The 22,033-nt window shown below is 36.5% G+C and overlaps 1 protein-coding gene across 1 annotated transcript in view; it reads right to left on the bottom strand.

The window, feature by feature from the left end:
• Positions 1–22,033, bottom strand: part of RAB10 (RAB10, member RAS oncogene family) — an 88,700-nt gene that overhangs the window by 4,828 nt on the left and 61,839 nt on the right. The window contains exons 3-5 of the mRNA XM_063078505.1: positions 15,269–15,407; positions 3,119–3,208; positions 2,452–2,553 (exon numbers count right to left, since the gene is read on the bottom strand). Of these exons, the coding sequence (XP_062934575.1) occupies positions 2,452–2,553; positions 3,119–3,208; positions 15,269–15,407 (331 nt within the window). The remainder of the gene's footprint in view (positions 1–2,451; positions 2,554–3,118; positions 3,209–15,268; positions 15,408–22,033) is intronic.

The raw sequence follows: 22,033 nt of genomic DNA, 5'->3' as shown, positions 1-22,033 counted from the left end.
TGGGGGAGGGATGAGAAACTGGCAGTTGAGAGGATTAGGGGAATGAAGTGGGAGACTTCTCTCTACTTTTATTTTTACTCTTTTTAAATGTTTAAACCATGGGAATGAATTACCTATCCAAATAATTAAGTTAAAAAAATTTTTAAATTGCTTTCATTCTGAAGTTAATTCTAATGTGAAGCAAGGTTTCATTTGATGTTTTAACTCATAACTTTACATGGGCAAGGCTCTAGACTGAGATCTTTCTTTATTGGTGTATCCACACTTAAATCTTTAATATGATAATAAGGAAGTTCTACCTCACTGGGACATGTTATATAATGGCTGTACAGCACTCTCCAAAAAAATGTCAAGACTGGTAAAAAGATCAAAGGACACAGTACAGACAGAAAGCAGAAACCATGTAGAAGACCGAAAAACCCAGAAAGAGAAAGAACACAGAGACAAGGGTATTTCAATAAGTTTTGTGATGACTCCTACCAGTCATATCCTGTTCTTTACCTGGACTGTGAGTACTGGAATAATTTTTCATCCTGACTCAATCTTCTCAAATAGAAAGTACCTTCCACCAATTAGCAAAAACATTTTTCTATTCCTTTTAGTCTCTTTATTTAATTACAAATATGAAAAAAATTTCCTAATCAACACAGTATTTTTCTATTCTATTTTCTTGTTCCTCAAAGGAATAATAAATAATAAAAATTTATCCTCTTAAGGAATTTGCAAAAGAATTAGTGAATTAGTATTTTTTTAATTAAAAATTTTTATAATGAAAAAAAAGTTAGAATTTCAACGAAACTGCCTGTAAGAGTCAGTAAATGATTTTGTCCTACAGTCTCTCCCCCTTACCACCATCACTCTCTTGGATTATTCGCCATTTAGAGTTTGGTATCTATCCTTCCAGATCTTTATTTGCTATAGTGTGTGTGTGTGGTGTGTGTGTAGTGTGTGTAGTGTGTGTGTAGTGTGTGTAGTGTGTGTGTGTGTGTGTGTGTACAAGTGTGTTTGGTAGCACACAATTTTTAAAAATGAGATCACTAAACATATTATATCCTAACTTGCTTTTTATAACTCAATATACTATGATATCCTCTATATTTAATTGCTCTGAGCCTCACTCATTCTCTGAAATCAAATCCAATTTTCGATCTGACTGGATTCTCATAGAAAAACATCTCCTAAAGCAGCAACTCCTACAACATGGTATGCAGGATGCTGGCAGACTTGGAAGAGCAGAATTTTGTAGTCCCCTTGTATAGCAATAATTGATGACCGTTTTTCCCAGTCTGAACATTCAGCTGTAGTCAAGAGAGATCTACATTTCACTCTAAAAAATTAAGTTGCTTGGTTTTAATGATTTCATACACAGAATTTACTTCAACGTAAATATCTATATTCAATTTCTTACAATTGCTCAGGAATTTCACTAGATTTATATTTGACCTACCACCTCTATTACACTTGTTTTAGAGATACCGACCTTTTATCTCTAAGTTGGTTACTGAAAAAATACTAATATTTCAAATATAAAAACATAAAGGTTACCAGAAGCAATTACATTTTCTCCTATACAATGTTTGCTTCTCTTTTAGGATTTGTCTCAGATTTTATCTATATTTATTTGCATTTAAACTTATAATAGATTGAATAGAGAATTCAGGACTCATAACCAAATCTATGCATTATATCTAGTCATTTGAAGGAAAATATGAAAAGCAGATTTCCTACTTTTGTGACATGTTACTCATACTAGACTAGTATTGGGATTCACAAATCTTAAAGCCAGAAACAAACCTGAGGTAAAATGAATTCTCCAAGATTACATTCTCAGCATTATTTATTTATTTTTTACATTACAGGTTGTGAATTCAGTAAATGAAATTTGAGATTCCATTTATTCAGTATATAACGTATACATATGATAGAATAGATTCTGTAGCAGTAACTACATAATAGATTCACTTATTTTAAATTTTCTCAAATTACCTATGGGAATACAAAGAACCCATTAAGAGAAATGAGTCCAAGAGTATAAAAGTTGGAACAAGATAAAAAGCTAGAAAAAGGAATATGGAATTGGGGACTAGACAGTGACTACGGGAGCGCAGAATACTAATTGTTTCCACTGTCTAGATCCTTCAGATTTCTAGATGGCTTTCTGTTCCCCTGAGTTCCTTACTTTATTCTGGAGGATTAGACAACGGTAATGGGTAACCATTTAGAAACAGTACCACCCAAATCCAAATTTTGTATGTGAATTCAGTACTTTATTTTTTATTTTTTTGGTGGCTGGCTGCTAAGGGGATTCAAACCTTTGGCCTTGGTGTTATAACACCATTGTCTAACCAACTTAGCTAACCGGCCAGCCCTAAATTCAGTACTTTAGAAGAGACAAAAATATTTAACTGAGACACTCAGGTACCTTAACAGGAAGTAAAACTAGGAACTTACCTTTCGAAGGATATCTTCAGCTAATGTGAGGAACGCCTTTTCGATGTTTATATTTGCTTTTGCACTAGTCTCAAAAAATCTAATACCATGCTCCCTTGCAATCTAAAATAGAAGCAAAATATCATACTAAAATTATCAAGCATGGGTTGCCGACTGATGACTTTAACCTCTTAGAGGAAATACTAATCTTATTCTGAAGACAATGGTCTCAACTAAAACATGTAAAACATTATTTCAAAGAGTCAAGGTCTTTCAAAAAACAAACAAAATAAAAGTAATCAAAAAAAAAAATTCTCTCATTACCAGAAGAGTTTATGTTAGATATTCTAACTCAGACATTTCAGTCTGGGAGCAAACTTAAGAGAAGCTCAGTGTGACTCAGTATCTAATTTCTGCTTGTCACAGGCTCCTAATTGTCCAACTTTAGAATCATTGTTTACATTTTTCCCTCTTTATAGTTTAAATAAGGCTAAAAATGCTACAGCCTCAGATTTGATTCTCTCATACATGTTGAATATGCACTCAAATGATAAGCTATTGTTTACAACAAGCATTTAAAAATCTATAAAACTACCTCAGTGTACTCCATCACCACTACTATAAAAAGTCAAAAGCAATATTATCTTCACAAAGAAAGGGCAACATAATTTCTTCCAGAGATTTTTACCTGCTCTCCTTTTCCTTTAGGTACGACTCTTTTATCGTCCATATCACACTTGTTTCCTAGTAACATTCTTTCCACATCTTCATTGGCATGCTAAAATGGAATAAAATTTTACTTTTACACACTACCATGAATGATGGCTTAATATTTTCTTTAAATGACTTTATTTTTTTTCAATTTAGAGTATCATTTCTTTAGCTTGAAAGTTTTAAAGAAGTCTCCCTAAAACCACCCCATGATAAAAGCCTACACAGCTTTTAAATTGCCTAGCAAAAGAGACATAATTCCTAAGAAACATCCATGTCAAATACTGTTTGCCCTCCAGAGGAGGCTGTATGCTTCCTAGATATGTTCTCACCAAAAGAAAAGATACAGGCAAAGGATCTGATACTGGAATCCCACAGGCATAATCTAAATCCAAGGTAATACATAATTTCAGATTTCATAATGTGTATGCCTATAGAGACCTTAATTAAAAATTTTACAGAGCCCTTAAGTCTTAGAGCACAAGGAGATCCCACTCAGAAAAGTCAGTTAAAAACAAATGGTTGCCCCATCAAAATCCCAATGACATTTTTGCAGAAATAAAAAGATCCATTCTAAAATTCACATGAAATTCTAAAGGGACCCCCAAATAGTCAAAATAATCTTTAAAAAGAAAGTACAAAGTTGGAGGATTCACACTAATTTCCTAATTTCAAAATTTACTGCATACCAAAGCAGTGGGGTACTGGCATAAAGACAGATAAACAGACTACTGGAATCAAATAGGCTAGAAATAAATCCTCCTGTATATGGTCAAATAGTTTTCGAAAATGGTGGCAAAATCAGCCAAAAGGTAAAGAACAGTCTGTTCCACAAATGATGCTAGGAAAACCAGACATCCACATGTAAAAGAATAAACCTGGACCCTTATTTTACACCACACACAAATATTAACTAAAAATGGATCAAAGACACAAACCTAAGACCTAAAACTCTTAGAAGAAAACATAAGAAGCTTCATGACATTGAAGTTGCCAATAATTTCTTGGATATACCAAAAGCACCAGCAATAAAAAAAAAAGTAAATTGCATCAAAATCAAAAACTTTTGTGCAACAAAGGACACTATCACGAGAGAGAAAAGGCAACACACAAAATAAGAGAAAATATCTGCAAATCATGTATCTGATTAAGGGATTAACGTCCAGAATATATAAAGAACTCCTAAAACTCAACAAGACAAAACCTGATTCAAAAATGGCAAAGTGCTTGAACACACAGTTCTCCCAAAAAGATATACAAATGAACAATAAATGCATGAAAAGATGCTCAATAGTACTAATCATTACGGAAATCAAAATCAAAACCAAAATGAGATACCACTTCACACCAATTAGAATGGCTATTATAAAAAAAACAAAAACAAAAACAAAACCCAACAGAAAACAAGTGTTGGTGGGGATGTGGAGAAATTGAAACCCAAGTGCCCTGTCGATGGGAATGTAAATGGTACAACCACTGTGGAAAGCAGTTTGACAGTTCCCCAAGAAGTTAAACATAGAATTATTCTATGATCCAGCAATTCCACTTGTAGCTATGTATCCAAAAGAATTTAAAGCAGGGACTTGAACAGATATTTGTAGACTCGTGTTGACAGCAACATTATCCACAATAGCGAAAGGGAGGAAACAACCCAATTGTCCAATAACAGATGAGTGGATATACATACAATGGAATTTAGCCTTAAAATAAAAAACAGGAAATTCTGACACATGCTACAACATAGATAAACCTTGAAGACTATGCTAAATAAGTGAAATAAGCTAGTAACAAAAGGATAAATACTGTATGATTCTACTTAACATGAGGTACCTAGATCAGTCAAATCCATAGAGACAGAAAATAGAATGGTGGTTGCCAGGGGCTGAGGGAAGGGCATAGGGAGTTATTGTTTAATGGACACAGAGTTTCAGTTTAGGAAGATGAGAAAGTCCTGAAGATGGACGGTAGTGATGGTTGTACAACACGAGAATGTATATAATGCCACTGAATTATATACCAAAAAATGGTCAAAATGATAAACTTTATGTTATGTATATTTTACCACAATAAAAAAAGTATTCAAAACCAATAAAAACCACCAAATGGTTGCAGTTAAGTTATTCTTTTTCCTACAGATATCAGAGAGCATATCCTATAGATATGTGAGATCTAGGAAAGTTAAAAAATATACTCATGACCTAAAACAATATAGTTTGAGAGGGGGCAAAAAAAGGTAGGGTTTGAGAGGATACCTCTTCAGGTAAGGAGTAATATCCTTAGTAGAATTACAAGCTTAAAAAAGAAAACACAAAGTATTATAAAGAAACTCCCTATTTAGGGAGTCCATGGTCTTAGCTGAATTTAGTGCCTCTTAATTTACCTAATTTATGTTATTACTAAAACAAAGGCAACTTTGCAAATATCCAGTAATAATCAGCAATACACCAGGAGCTACTAATACTCTGTAATGTGCTAAGAATCCGTAAGAGGCAATCTTAACTTGGAATCTATGGATGGACTTCAGGAGCATCAAGAATTCCAAGTAATCACATATTGTACAAAACTTTGTGAGTTAGTTATGCACATTGTTCTGGTAAGATTCTAAATTCTCAATGGGGTCCATTACCCAAAAAAAGTAAAGAAGCATTGCTCTGAGAGGCTCCCAGCCATTAAATGGACAAATTATCCTGGTAACCTGAAATCATCTACCAATACCCTGATCACTACCAGACACTGTAAGTTGCTAGAGACACTAACATTAACCTCCACTAAAACAGAAGACAATTTATCTAAGTCTATAACTTTAAAGGCTACCATTCTTTTAACTAAGGATTACTTGTAAATTAAGGTGTAAGCAGGCCAATGGAAGAAAGCCAATAAATAAGTAATCAATAAAGTATTTTTAAAAGGTAAAATTACCTTAGATGTAAATTTAAGGTATTTTGAGTCTGGTTTAAAAAAAAAAAATCATTGTAGAGTATGCATAAAGCAAATGCACTTCACAGGGCCTGGTTTTCCAAAGCCTTGCAGTTTCAAATATTGACCTTACAAAAAAACAGGAAATTTTCCCCAGGCTATTTATTTAGCCTGTGTTGTAAGATAAGAATTGTAACACAACAAGGCTGCTGGTTCAAAGACAGATAGGTTACTGACGGATATGTAAAGTTACTGAGAGACTGTGGGAGGCAGAAGCAATGTTTGCTAGATCAAGCTTTTGTTAGTGGATCACTTAATTGCCTAACAGAATGTCATCTGATTTCATTAAACTTTTTAAAACTATGTCTCTTCCTGTAACTTCCTGGGCTAGACAGTAAATGCAGGAAGAGAACCCCAATTCATGGTTAATTTCCCAGATGGAAGAAATGCCTCTTGCTTGAGGGTTCTGGGATATCAACCCCTTTCTGGGGTGTCTCACTGCTCAGAAGAGATGAGCTTTGAGTAATCTTTGGTGGCTCCATCACCCAAGGGATAAGGGGTGACAAATTCATGGGAGACAAAGCAACAAATCATAAAGCTTTAGCAATGTGACCACCAATTTACAACCCACTACCTCCATACCCACATACATTACTATTCTATGGCTAGTGAGGAAATGGGTAAAATTCCTTAGGCATGTATGACATTTTATAGCATAAATATAACTCTACCTCAAAAACAGATTTGAAAGTAAGCCTGAAGAAGTAAGAACCCTAAAACTCCTGCTTAAGTGTTGGTCCTACAGCAGCATCATATTAACAGAAGACAGTGGTGATCACATCCTGGTATCAGTGGGAGTTTCCTTCAGGTCCTGGCAAAAAATGAAATTTACTAAGTTATTCTCAGACTCCCTGTACAAACTCCTTCTACCCCCACCTACTCAGCCTTGGCTTCATGGTGGCTTTAGGAACCTCTTACCAAAAGGGGGCAGGGAAAACCATAACAGCAGGTCCTGTTGTCATTAAAACTCTTAGTATTGGGGGATTGGCCAGTTAGCTCAGTTCATTAAAGAGCAGCCTTATTACCCCAAGATCACAGGTTCAGAGCCCCTAAAGGCCAGCCACCAAAAACCCCCCCAAAAAGCCCCCAAAACCCACAACCATTAGTACTGATCAGGAAAGCCTTCTTTTTTATCCCAAATATTCTTTTCTCTTTAGAGTTGGTACACAGGCACCTTTTGTTCTTTGAGGGGAAATGTGGAATTGCATTTGGACTGACCGGAGGAAGATTATCACACATTTGTTAGTTTTCATTAGGAAGTTAAAAGCCTCTGTTGCATTAATGATGTAGAAGGAGCGAGTACCTCTTAGCATGACTAAACAACGCACAAGCAAGGTGCTGAGCTTTATAAAATGTGTTATTGTGACATTGTAAGGTCTCATTATATTTTTAGCTAATGTCATGATTATCAGAAATTCTTCTCAAAATGTTGTATTTTAGTAACAGAACTGCCTTATGCCTAAACCTGGCTTCTTAACTATGTATGCCCTGTCTGTTTTTAAAAGGCTAGATCTCAGATATAGAAATGACCAACTATTATATATCCAGCAAGGACATATTTCTGAGTCCGTGAAGTAACACCTTCCTGTTAGTCTTGAAAACTTTCTGAGTTAATATTTTCTTGGCTCAGATTTTCTATTTTCCTAATTACTGTCCCTTTCACGTAGTGCTGAAGCAAGGCTTAAGAAAAGAAAGAGCCTGAAAAACAGCTGTGATATGCTTCTCTGAATAACAAACACAAAAAACTTTAAAGAGGTCTTTAAAGCTAAGAGATCATCCTTACATGGCAATACTAACAATAAGAATCAAGCTTGATGAGCTTAAGTAAGCTTTGCTGCCAAACTAGGGGACCACTAAAACAATATTCAAAATGTACAGAGCTTCTTTCCATATATTTTCCTGTGCTAACATGCATATTAATCTTTGCCATTCAGATACACTACATAGAGCTTGTGTCTACAACCATATCAGGCAAAAACACAGAAGGATTGGTAGATGCACCACACAGATATATTCATAGACAGACATGTTTATGCAGGAGCATATGCATCTCTATTCATATTAATTACACACCCAGACTGTTACTAGCTTAAAAATTGGCTAATTTCCCAAGGCACTAACACAGAGTGAGAAGTTTAGATCACAGTTTCTCAACTTCAGCACTGTTGACATTTTGGGCCAGATCATTTGGGATGGGAGGGGGAAGGCACCCTGTCCTGTTCACCATAAGATGTTTAGCAGCATCTCTGGCCTCTACCCACTAGATACCAGTAGGATTCTCCTTGTGTTCCAGTCATGACAACCAAAAATATCTCCACACATTGCCAAATGTTCGGGGGCGGGGTGGGCGGGGTGTGTGTGTGTGTGTAAAATTGGCCCTGATTGATTGCTATGTCTCTTATTAAACAAATTAGAGGCCGGGGTGGGGGGGGGGGGCGGCGGTGTGTGTGTGTGTGTGTGTGTGTGTGTGTGTGTGTGTGTGTAAAATTGGCCCTGATTGATTGCTATGTCCCTCATTAAACAAATTAGAGGCTCCAAGTAACTCAAAAGGATGTTTAAGAATTAACCATGAAACCATTCAGAAGCCATGAGTATTTCATAGATATGAATATCAAATTTATTTTGATACACAAATAATGAGAACCTGTTAACTTTTTTAAAAGCATTATGTTGTAAAAATTGGAGAGAAAATAACAAGATCTTGTATGAAAGAAAGAATCTGAGACTAAGGACTTATCTAAAGCTAATCCAAAGCATCTTTCTTTGAATATCCCTACAGCCAAGGTAGTTACGTTCCCTGGATACCAAAAGATAATTACAAGATTTGTTTTGTGTTAAATGTGAATCCATCACACTCTTTCTACCAGTCCCATCCTTATCTGGATGTAAATTCCACCCTTCTCTTCAGGCCTCAACTTAAATGTCATTCCCCTCATCGCCCAAACTGTTAGGTACTTTTTTCATTTACACACTAATAAAGTATTTTTTACTTCCTAACCCTTAACGCTAGGTAGGTGCTATGGTCTGGATGTGGTTTGCCCAAGCCAAAATTCATGTTGAAATTTGATTCCCAATGGCAGGTTGGGAGGTTGGGCCTGGTGGGAGGTGGTGTTTGGGTCATGGGGACAGATCCCTTATGAAAAGATTAATGCCCTCCTGCTGGGGTCAATGAGTTCTCATTTTCTCAGGAATGGATTTGTCCAGAGAGCAGGTTGTTTGAAAAAAAAAGTCTGGCTTCCTTGGTTTCTCTCAGGCTTCCTCTCTTGCCATGTGAGCTCATATGATTCCTTTGCATACACCCACTCCCCTTCTGCTTTCTGACATGAGCTGAAAAGCAGCAGGAGGCTCTCACTGGATATCTTGAACTTTCCAGCCACCAGAATCATGAGCCAAATAAACCTCTTTCCTTTATAAATTAAATTACTCAGCTTCGGGTATTCTGTTATAGCAACACTAAATAGACTGAGACTGGGGAATCATTTATCTTGTTCATGCTGCATCCCCAGCCTAGTTCAAAACACTGAACAAGAGTTGTTCCTTGATACAAAGTTTCATGGTGAAACATGTCAACAAGTTCCAAAAAGCTACATATTATACCTCCCTCCTGGACATTCGCAATACACCAAAGCATACAAAAAGATCAGAAATCACACAATTAAAAGACCTACTTAACTTATTTGTCCACAGAACTCTTTATGCCAAGTAATACCATCAAAACGTAGAACACACTTTAGAAAACACAGAATTAAGAATAAGCAAGGTCATGTTGCTAAAAAAACATCAGGACTGGGATTCTAACTATGTGACTTCTTATCTTTCCCCACTTATCCAAAGCACAGAAAACTTGTATTTGTCTCCTTTTGCTAAAAAAAAAAAAAAAGTTGTAAAACAAGGTGTTAAAGCTTAATTCAGTATAATTCAGAAATAAATTGTACTGAGACATAATGCATGTCATAAAATTTACCCCTTTAAAATATATACAATTCAATATTTAGTATATTCACAAGGCAGTTCAACTATCAACATTATCTAATTTTAGAACATTTTCTTCACATGTAACCCTCCCCTGAAAATCACAACCTTACCTGTATCCGTAGCAGTCCTCTTTCCTCCAACATCACCACAGCCCCTGGCAACCATGTATCTACTTTGTGTCTCTATGGACTTGCCAATTTTGAGTATTTCATATCAAAGGAATGATAAAATATATGGCTGTTTGTGTCTGGCTTTTTTCATAATGTTTTCAAGCTTTGCCCACCCACACTGCACCATGTATCAGTACTTCATTCTTTTTTATGGCCAAATAATATTCCATTGTGTGGATATACAGTCGACTCCTCAGTATCCGTGGTAGGTAACTGGTTCCAGGACCTCCCACCCCACTTACAAAAATCCACAGATGCTCAAGTCCATGATATTAAATGGCACAGTATTTGCATATAACCTATGCATATCCTCCCATATACTTTAAACCATCTCTAGATTACTTATAATACCTAGTATGATGTAAATGCTATGTAAACACTTATTATACTGTATTGTTTAGGGAACAGTGACAAGAAAAAAAAAGTATGTACATGTTCAATACAGACATACTTTTGTCCCCAAACATTTTGGGGGTTTTTTTGTTTGTTTCTTTTTGGTGGCTGGCCAGTACAGGTATCTGAACCTGTGATCCTGGGGTTATAAGGCTGTGTGCTCTGACCAACTGAGCTACCTGGGCAGGCTCTTCCCCAAATATTTTAAACCCGCAGTTGGTTGAATCCAAGGATGGAGAACCCATAGATACAAAGGGCCAACCATAACATATTTTATTTATCCATTCATCAGTTGATGGACATTTGGGTTGTTTGTACTTTTTGGCTACTATGAATAACGCTACTTTAGACATTCATATACACTTTTTGTGTGGATGTTTGTTTTCAGTTCTCGTGGGTACATACCAGAGTAGAACTGTTGGGTCATAGGTAACTCCTTCTATGTTTAACATTATGAGGAAGTGCCAAGCTGTCTTCTAAAGCAGGTGCACCACTTTACAATCCTATCAGCAATATAACAGGGTTACAATTTCTCCATTTCTTTGTCAACACTTGTTACTGTCTGCCCTTTTGATTATGGCCATCCCAGTAGGTATAAAGTGGTATGTTGTTGTCATTTTGATTTGTATTTTCTTAATGACTAATGTTGTTGAATGTCTTTCCATGGGCTTATTGGCCTCTTGTATATCGTCTCTGGAGAAATACCTATTCAGATCCTTTGCCCATCTTAAAATTGCATTATTTGTCCTTTCATTCTTGAGTTATGAGTTCTTCATATGTTCAGCATACAAAAGTCCCTTATTACATGATTTGCAAATATCTTCTTCCATTCTGTGGGTTGACTTTTTACTTTCTTGATGGTAACCTTCAAAGCACAAAAGTTTGTAATTGGACGTAGCCCAATTTATCTTTGTCTTTTGCCACTTCTGCTTCTGGTGTCATATCTAATAAACCACTGCCTAATCCAAGGTCAGGGAGATTTATTCCTATGCTTTCTTTTAAGAGTTTTATGGCTCTAGCTCTTACATTTAAGTCTATGATCCATTTTGAATTAATTTTCCTATATGGTATGAGACAGGGGTCCAACTTCATTCTTTTGCACAGGATAGATATACAGTTGTTCTAGCACCATTTACTTGAAAAACTATTCTTTCCCCACTGAATTGTCCGAGCAATCTTGTCAAAAATCAACTGACCGTAGATGTGAGGACTTATTTCTGGACTCTTAATATATTCCCATTGGTGTATGTCTATCCTTATGCCAATACCACAATGTTTTATTATCATGGCTTTCTTCTAAGTTTTGAAACCAGGAAGTGTGAGTCCTATAACTCTGTCCTTTTTCAAGAATGTTTTGAGTTCCTTGTATTTCCATATGAATTTTAGGATCAGTTTGCCAATTTCTGTCCCCCTCCGTACCCCTCCCCCCCAAAAAAGGACAGCTGGGATTTTGATAGGGACTGCACTGAATCCATAGTTTATACCTTAGTTGGTACTACTATCTTAATAATGTTAAGTATTCCAATTCAACAACGTGGGATGTCTTTCCAGTTACTTAGATCTTTAGTTTCTTTCAAAAATGTTTTATGGTTTTCTTTGTACAAGTATACTACTCCTTTGGTTAAATTTATTCCTAAATGTTTTTTCCTTATTGATGCTACTGTAAATCAAACTGTACTCTTTATTTCATTTTTGGATGTTATTGCTAGTGTACAGAAATACAACATTTTGTATATGCATCTCATTTCCTGTAACCCTGCTGAACTTATCAGTTCTAGTAGTTTTTTTGGTGTATGTGTGTGGATTCCTTAGGATTTTCTATATTCACGATCATACCATTTATAGTTTTGCTTTCCAATCTAGATATAACTTTTTTTAAAAAAAATTTCCTAATTACTTTTGCTAGAACCTTCAGCACAATGTTGAACAGAAGTGGCTAGAGCAGTGACCCCTGCCATGTTTTTGACCTTAGGGACCTGTGGGATTTTCACAGATGTCATTTATCAGGTTAAGAAAGTTCTTTTCTGTTCCTAGTTTGTTGACTGGTTTTAATCAAAGGGTGCTGGATTTTGTCGAATGTTTTTTCTGTGTCTACTGAGATAATCACATGGTTTTTGTCCTTTATTAATATGGCATATTACACTGATTTCATATACTGAATCATCCTTACATTCCTGGGCTAAACTCCTCTTGACCATGATATATAATTCTCTTAAAAATATTGCTGGACCAATTCAGCTTATTTTCATTTAAAGTTTTAATTTCTACAACAAAGTGGAACTTAGACAAAGCCAACCTCTTACATGTCAAAAAGCAGGACTTTCTTTTTTATTGGCTGGGTTTTATGTATCTTAGTATATGCTGGGAAACTTAAGCCATCTACCAAGTCAAGTATGTAAGTCTATGGTTGCTATAGACTGGATGCCCCCCCAACCTTGAGGCTTAATCCCCACTGTAACTGTTGAGGGTGAGAAATCCTATTATGGTAATTGAAAGGTGGGGACTTGAATAGGTGATCAGATTGTAGGACCACGACACAGTGAATGGATTAATAATGGTGGTCAACAGTGTCGTTCTGATGATTTTAAAAGGAAAGCACATGAAGAGTTTTTCTCTCTCTGCTCCACCATTTTCACAATGTGATACCCTGCCATCACCATTGTCAACAAAAGACTTTCACCAGCTGTCTTCCCTGGACTTTGGACTTCCCAGCCTCAGAAACTATAAGCAATAAATTTCATTTTCTTTATAAAATACCCAGTTCTGTGTATTTTGTTATAACCAACAGAAACGAACTCATACAATGGAAAAATAAAAAACTTGTATTTGGTCTTTGTTCCCAGTTTCTGTCCTGAGATCCTAATTTCCTGAGCGACAGAAGAGTCAGAACAAGCCCCTTTCAACCATAACTGAGTTTATGCTAATGTGGTGATTGCCAGTAGGTCCCCTATCTAGCTTCAGAATGGGCGCTGGTCTCCAGAAGAACCAACCAAGTGAACAGAGAGGGTTGAAACTTTCAGCCCCACCCCCTGACTTCCAGGAAGGGAAAGGGTATTAAAGATTAAACTCAATACCAGATGCCAATGATTTAATTAATGATGCCTAAGTAATAAAACTTCGATTACAACTTTGAAACAGGGAGGCTAGAGAAGCTTCCAGGCTGATGAACATATTAAGGTACTGGGAGGGTAGACATGTCCAGAGAGGGCATAGAAGCTCTGCAACCCTCCACCCCAATACCTTGTATATGCATTTCTTCCATTTGTCTGTTTCTGAGTTGTATCCTTTATGATAAAACTGTAATCTTAAGTAGAGCACTTTCCTGAGATTATGAGTCACTCTAACAAATTATCAAACCTGAAGTGGGCTTCCACAAAATTTGCAGCCAACTCAGACAGAACTGTGGGTAGCCTGGGGACCCAGGACTGGTGTCTTGTGGAGGCTGACACTAACTCTGAGTACTTAGCATCAGAAAAGAATTGAATTGTAGGACACCAGTTGGCGTCACAGAACCAGAATTGGTTGTTGTTGGAAAAGACATTGCAGTCTCTTACAAGGGTACCTCGAAAAGTTTGTGGAAAGATTCATAATATCTTTTAACTCTATTTTTACACAAACTTTTAAGTACCCTCATATTATAGACTATTTGTCCAAACAATAAAATAAAGAATAAGAAAATACAAATAGAGCTTTTGTTTCAAGAAGTGTGTATCCTTAACTAATTACTAAATAGTAACGGGCTTCTCCTTGAAGAGTTGTTGTAGCAATAAAAAAGTAGTAATGAACCCTTAGGATTGCTACCACTGAATGTATTATCACGGGTCTAACACTGGCTTAATACTTGGTCTTGGTGTATCCGGCCAAAACTTGCTTTAAAGAGTTAGTCTTGGACTGGCTGGTTGGCCCAGTTGGTTAGAGCATGGTGCCAGTAACACCAAGGTCCAGGGTTTTTGTAACAGCCAGCCACCAAAAAAAAAAAAAAAAAAGAAAGTTAGTCTTAATGAAATTCAAAGTCTAGAAGGCAGCAATAAGACATGAAAAATAATCCCAACAAGAGGCCACCTATTCTGTAGCATAGAAAAAGACATTTTTTGATACACAACTTACCTTATAAAAACTGACATCTTCACATGCAATGATATGGCACTATTTTTTGGTTAGGTTTTTATTGTATTAGTACTCTGTGTATTTCAAAATGTCTAGGAACAATATGACATTTCTATAACTTTAAAAATGATAAGTTTTAAAATTACTACTGAAAATTTCATTCATTCATTCAACAACAATTCATCAAGAAAGAATTCATTTAGAAAAAGGTATTGTAAAACTAATGGTAGCTTCTATTTGGGCCATCTTATAAGACGGCTATACAGTTTTGGGGTAATTTAGTAATTGTCTTGGGTGGAGTTCTAGACAGACTGCCCAAAGGTTTAAGAAAAAGGCAGGCAAAGAATAACATTAACCTATGAAAAGTAGAAATTAATCTCAATAATAGTGACTTCAATACCAGTGAAAGCACATTATATCCTGAAGATCAAGTGGAATACCTTTTCTTCCTAACCAAGTACATAAACGTATGTTCATGAAGTGTTTATAAAATTTCTAGGTCTTACCTCATCTATGTTTCTAAGCCATTTGCTGATGTTTTCAAAACTTTTACCATTAGTGATGTCATATACTAGCATGATACCCATTGCTCCTCTGTAGTAGGAGGTTGTGATGGTGTGAAATCGCTCCTGGCCTGCCGTATCCCTGAAAATAAACAGCCAATAATTTGTATTAAGCATTTTGATATAACTACATTCCAGGTAAAGGACAAAACAATAGAATAGTTTGTAAAATACACGGAGATTAAAACTCACTATCAAAGCAAAACAGAACAACCATTCATTTAACTCTTAAATGGTAAACAATTATGGTTCTTCATAAATATATATATAAACTTTTTAGTTTAAGGCAATTAATGATCTACGATACTGGATGAAAATCTGGAAGGGAAAACAGTAGAAAGTGATATTCAAAACTCGTGAAGTTATTTAAGGAACACTGGCAATCATCATAAAAACTCAGAATACCATTTTATTGAGTGATTTCGTTCCATAATGTAATACAGAAACATATGGAATTTTTAGAACATTAAAGGACTACACTTTAATATAGCCACATTTACACTTAGAATTATTTACAAAAAGTTGTAAAGATAACCTCACATGTAAATAACAAGATAGAAATATGCAAATATTATTTTTCATTATTATTTAATGCCATCAAGCCAAAGGTTTAGATATATTTTGTTCCTGTAATTATGCCTCTTTTGTGGATCATTCTCATCAGCATACAAATGTATTTTAGTATCTATTTTTTTTAAAAAGCAAAAATAAACAAAAAAACCCTACTCTCGACCCCACATCCCTCCAAGTAATACTTCATTTTGCTATTCTTCTTCCCAGCTAACATTTCATAGCCTTTATTTTGAAATAATTATAGCCTTACAGGAAGTTACAAAAACAGTACACAGAGAGGGTCCTGGGCACCCTTCACTCAGCTTTCCCCAATGGTAACATCTTACATAACTAACTATAGTAATTAAAGACCTTACTTGCTCAGATTTCACAGCTTTTTTGTATGCACTCACTTGTGAATGCGTGTATGTACAGTTCTTCTCAATTTCATCACATGTACAGATTTGTGTAACCAGCATCCCAAACAAGATAGAAAACTGTTGCATCACTCCTCTGTCCCTCCCACCCCGCAAGTCCCTAAATTCTGGTCAATAAACTGTTTTCCATGTCTATACTTTCACCATTTCCAGAACGTTCTGGTATGTTAACTTTTGAAACTGGCATGTGTCACTTTTTTCAGCATGATGCCCTTGAGATCCTATCCAAGTTGCTGTATGTGTGGATATGAGTTTTCACTTCTCTGGGATAAATACGCAGGAATAACATTCCTAGGCCACATTATAGGTGTATGTTTAACTTCAGAAGAAAATGCCAAACTCTTCCAGAGTGGGTGTACCTCTTTCTATTCCCACTAGCAAGTATGACAGATCCAGTTTCTCTGCATCCTCACAAGCATTTGATGCTGTCACTATTTTTTATTTCAGTTGTTCTAATATGGCATATAGTAGTACAAGAGTACTTCAAAAAGTCTGTGGAAAAATAGAATTAAAAGATAATACAAATCTTTCCATGAACTTTCTGAAGACCCCTCATATCTCATAATTTTAATTTGTATTTCCCTGTGGCTAAGATGTTGAACATTTTTTCATGTGCTTATTTGCCATCCATACATCCTCTCTAGTGAAATATCTGCTTATGTCTTTTGCCTATTTTCTTTTTTTTTTAAAGATGACCGGTGAGGGGATTTTAACCCTTGACTTGGTGTTGTCAGCACCACGCTCTCCCAAGTGAGCTAACCGGCCATCCCTATATAGGGATCCGAACCCGTGGCCTTGGTGTTATCAGCATCACACTCTCCCGAGTGAGCCACAGGCTATTTTCTAATTGGACTGTTTGCTTTTTTTACTGTTGGCTTTTGAGAATTCTTTTTATATACAAGTCCTTTGTCAGATATGTAGTTTGCACATATTTTCTCCAAGTCCGTAACTAGTCTTTTCATTCTCTTGACAGGATATTTGGCAGAGCAAGAATTTTATATTTTGTTGCAGTCCAATTTATTGATTTTTTAAAAAAATCTTTTATGGATCATGTTCTTAGCATCCTGCTTAAGAACTCTTCATCAAATCTTAGGTGCCAAAGATTTTCTTCTGGAAGTCTCATGGTTTCATTACATTGATGATACATATTAAGTTAGTTTTGGTACAGAGTGTGATTATTAAGTAGAAGCTCATGTTTTTGCCTAGTTGTGCCAAATCGGTCCAGTACCATTTGTTAAAATGTTGAGGTAATGTCCTTCCTCTACTGAATTGCTTCTGCATGTCTGTCACAAATGTGTAGGCCACAGTGTAGTCTATTTCTGGGTTCTTTATTCTGTTCCAATGCCCTACGTCTCTATGCCTCCTCCATCACCATACTACCTTGGTTTACTGTAGCAAAATAAAAAGTCTTAAAACACAGTAGACTGATTCTTCCCACTTTTTATTTTGTCAGAATTGTTTTAGCTATTCTAGCCTTTGCATATAAATTTTAGGATAAGCTTGTCTACATTTACAATAAAATCTTTCTAGCAAACTTCTTTAAAGAGTTATCTCTAGTCTCTGTTTCCCCACATTCATTCCTCAACTATTTCTAATCAGATTGCTATTACTGCAATAGTATATACCAAGACTGCTCTTCAAAAGGTCTCCAGTGACCTTTCTGATTGCCAAACTTAGTAATTACTTCCTTTTAATATATCTTAATCACTAAGCAGGATTCCACACAGCTGATCATGTTCTCTTATTCAAACACTTTATTCTCACGACTTTTCAAATACCATGTTTCTGCTCTTTGTTCTATGTCACTGCCTGCTCGTTTTCAGTATTTGTTGTTGGCATTCTAAGATTCAGAGATGATGGGCTGCCAATCTCCACACAGCAGCCAGAGTGATCTTCTTTAAACATATGTTTGATCACATTTTTCTACTCAACACTTCCAGTAGCTTCAATGGGGAAAGAATAGGCTTTTCAACAAACGGCGGAAGAACAACTGCATATCCTCCCCCTGCAAAAGAATGAAGCTGGACCCCTACTCCATACCGTATACAAAAATTAAAACAAATCTTAAGACCTAAATGTAAGAGCTAAAACTATAAAATCTCTTACAAGAAAACACAGGGGGATATCTTCATGATCTTGGATTTGACAACTGTTTCTTAGGTCACCAAAGCACAAGCAACAAAAGAAAAACTAGACTGAACTTCATCAAAATCAAAAACCTTTATATTTCAATAGACACTAGCAAGAGAGTGAAAAGACAACCCACAGAATAGAAGAAAATAGTTGCAAATCATAAATTTGATAAGGGACTTGTGTATGCGGAATACACAAAGAAGTCTTACAACGCAGCAATAAAAGGACAAATGACCAGACTTAATAATGGACAAAGGATCTGAACAGACACTTCTCCAAAGAAGGTATACAAATGGCCAATAAGCATATAAGATGCTCAACATTAGACATTAGCAAAATGCAAATCAAAACTACAACGAGACACCAATTTACCCCCATTAGGATTGTTATAATAAAAAGGACAATAACACATGTTGGTGAGTATGTAGAGAAATTAGAAAGAACTCTCAACCATTGTTGGCAGCAATGTAAAATGATGCAGTCACTTTGAAAAACAGTCTGATATTTCCTCAAAATGTTAAGCATACAGCTACCCTACAATCCAGCAATACTACTTCTAGGTATATAACCAAGAAAAATAAAGACATATGCCCCCACAGAAACTTACACAAGTACTCACAGCAACATTATTCATAATAGCCAAAAGCAGAAACAACCCAAATGTCCATCAACTGATGAATGGATAAATAAAACGTGGTATATCCATACAATAGAGTATTATACAGCCATAAAAAGGAATGAAGTACTGATACATGTTCGACATGGATAAACCTTGATAACGTTATGCTAAGTGAAACAAACTAATTATAGAAGATCATATACTATATGATTCCATATGTATTAAATGTCCAGAATAAGAAAATTTATAGAGACATAAAGTAGATTAGTGGTTGCTATGGCAAGGAGGTTGGGAGGTTGGGAATGAAGGTTATGGGGTTTTTTTTTGAGGGTTAGAAAATGTTCAAAAACTGTGGTGATGGTTGTACAACCTTGTGAATACATTAAAAACCACTAACTGTACATTTTAAATGGGTAAACTATATGGTATGTGAATTATGTCTCAATAAAGCCATTATAAAACAATCAAACTAAAACATGGCAAGGCTTAAAAAACAAAACCAAAAAACTTCCAGAGGCAGCTCATTACGACCAGAATGAAGTCAAACTCTTTATCCAGGGGTTTATAAAGCCTTACAAAATTTATAATTTATACAGAATTTATTATTTCTCCAGCCCCCATAATTTTGAGGCACTTTTTCCCTACCCACTAGAGCTTCATTTTTTTCATGTCCCCAAACTCACAAGCTTGTTCTCACCTGACAGACTCTGTACTAGCAGTTCCCACCACCTGTACATGATTGGCTTCTATTCACCTTTCACATTTTAAATGTGCTTAACATGTTCACACATCTGTCATTTATCCATCAATTCAAATATTTATTGAGTGTCTACTATGTGCTAGGCATTATGCAAGAACATATACAGAACATGAGCTTAGAGTCAGACTCAAGTTTATTTTCAAGCTCCACTACTCTTCCAGCGGGGCAAACTTGAATGTACTTAATCTCCTTGGACCTCAGTTTTTTTCATTTATAAATAATTATGAGGGATAACTAAGGTATGAGACCCAAAATTTAATTGCGTATTTTTAAGACATCCTAACAATGCTCTTAAGTCAAAACCATCTTTGCAGATGCTCTATGGTAATAAAATCTCTCTCAAGTTACTATTTATCTGTGCTTAAGTAGTACTCAAAGCCGCTTCACAAGGAAAATCCTGGTTTTTTCTTGCAGCCTGTTTCTGTATAAGGTGAAATAAAATGTTTTTTCATTTAGCTAAATGAAAGATCTGGCTGGACTTTTCAATTTTCTTAGGAGAATATCAGCTGCCACTTGCTCATTTCATCTCAAAGTATATGGATCTGTCTCTTCAAAAAAAAAAAAAATCCCATTTATACATTCTTCAGGTATTTATTGAGCAAATACTATATGACAGACACTATTCTAGGCACTGGAGACAAAGTAGTAAACAAAACAAAAATTCCTGCCTCAGTGGAGTTTATATTCTATTAGGTATAGTAAATAAACAATACATAAGAAATGTCAAAGGGTGATGAATTCCAAAGAGACAAAAAGAAAAGCAAGGAAGAGACTAAGCGTTCTCTGAGAAAACACCAAATGGCAGATGCTGCCAGTGCTGTGCAAATGCCTTGGAATGGGAAGCTTTCAGCAGTGGCAACCAGGAGCAGGTGGCAGCCAGGCCAGGGTTTGCAGCTGAGGCCTCAGAGCTCAAGGAAGCAAAGCCAAAGACAAGGAGTAACACCCCATCACCAAACTGGGCAACCTTTTCAAGGACACGAAGCTCAAATCCCTGGAGGAGATCTGTCTCTGCTCCCTGACCATCAAGGAGTCTGAGATTGTTCACTTTTTTCTGAGAATGTCCTCAAGGATGAGGTTTTGGAGATTATGCCTGTGCAAAAGTACATGCATGCTGGCCAGTGGACCCAAGGCATTTGTCATCGTGACAGACTACCACAGTCATGTTGGTCTGGGTGTTATGTGCTCCAAGGAAGTGTCCACTGCTTCTCCAGGGCCATCATTCTGGCCAAGCTCTCCATCATCTGTGTACAGTGAGGCTACTGGGGGAACAAGATCTGCAAGCCCCACACAGTCCCTTGCAAGATGACTGACCATTGCAGCTATGTTGGTAGCTTCATCCCAATCCCCAGAGGCACTGGCATTGTCTCAGCCCCTGTGCCCAAGAAGCTGCTGCTGGATGGCTGGTACTAACAACTGCTACACCTTGGCTAGGGGCTGAACTGCCTCCCTGGGTAACTTTGCCAAGGCCAACTTTGATACCAACTCCAAGACTTACAGCTATCTCACCCCTGACCTCTGGAAAGAGACCACATTCTCCAAGTCTCCCTATCAGGAATTCACTGATCATCTTGTAAAGACCCATACCAGAGTCTCCATACAGAGGACCCAGGGTCCCACTGTAGCTACTATAGTGTAGTATATAGTGTTTTCATACAAAAAAAGGTGGGGGGGAAGGGTTGCACCCCCTTTCCCTGCCAACGTGGTCTTGGCCTCCCACCCTGAGCTGTTGTTAAGTTCAGGGACCCTGGGTGGCCTTCTCCACTTCCAGGTGTACAGAGGTGGCCTCTCCCCTATGCACATCAGACTCATGCAGTCACAGGCTACAAAACTGTTATGAGGCTGCTGGAAGCCAAGGACAGTACTCGGGCGCAGCTGGCACTACCCTCTGCCCTTCCTTCTAGCAGGTCAATTCCAGTAGTAGTATCCAGTAGGGAAACTGTAGTGCTTTCAGTGCCCACTGAAGTCACTGTGATCAATCAACTATCTGTTACTTAACAAGAAACTTGCTAATCATTATGGCACCCACAGCAAGCAGTTGCCTTATCAATGAAAAAGGTATACTAACATAACAGCTAAAATAGAGATATGGTTCTTAATATTTAACAAAACAGTCCTAATTACACTGGTTGTTAATTACTTTTTAGCACAGTTTGAGAGTATATGTTAATTGGTATTTACTATTTTTTTTAAAAAGATTTTACTTAAGG

Source organism: Cynocephalus volans, chromosome 14, assembly GCF_027409185.1.
Source record: "Cynocephalus volans isolate mCynVol1 chromosome 14, mCynVol1.pri, whole genome shotgun sequence".
Taxonomy (NCBI): Eukaryota; Metazoa; Chordata; class Mammalia; order Dermoptera; family Cynocephalidae; genus Cynocephalus; species Cynocephalus volans.
This window is presented reverse-complemented; position numbering and strand designations above follow the sequence as displayed.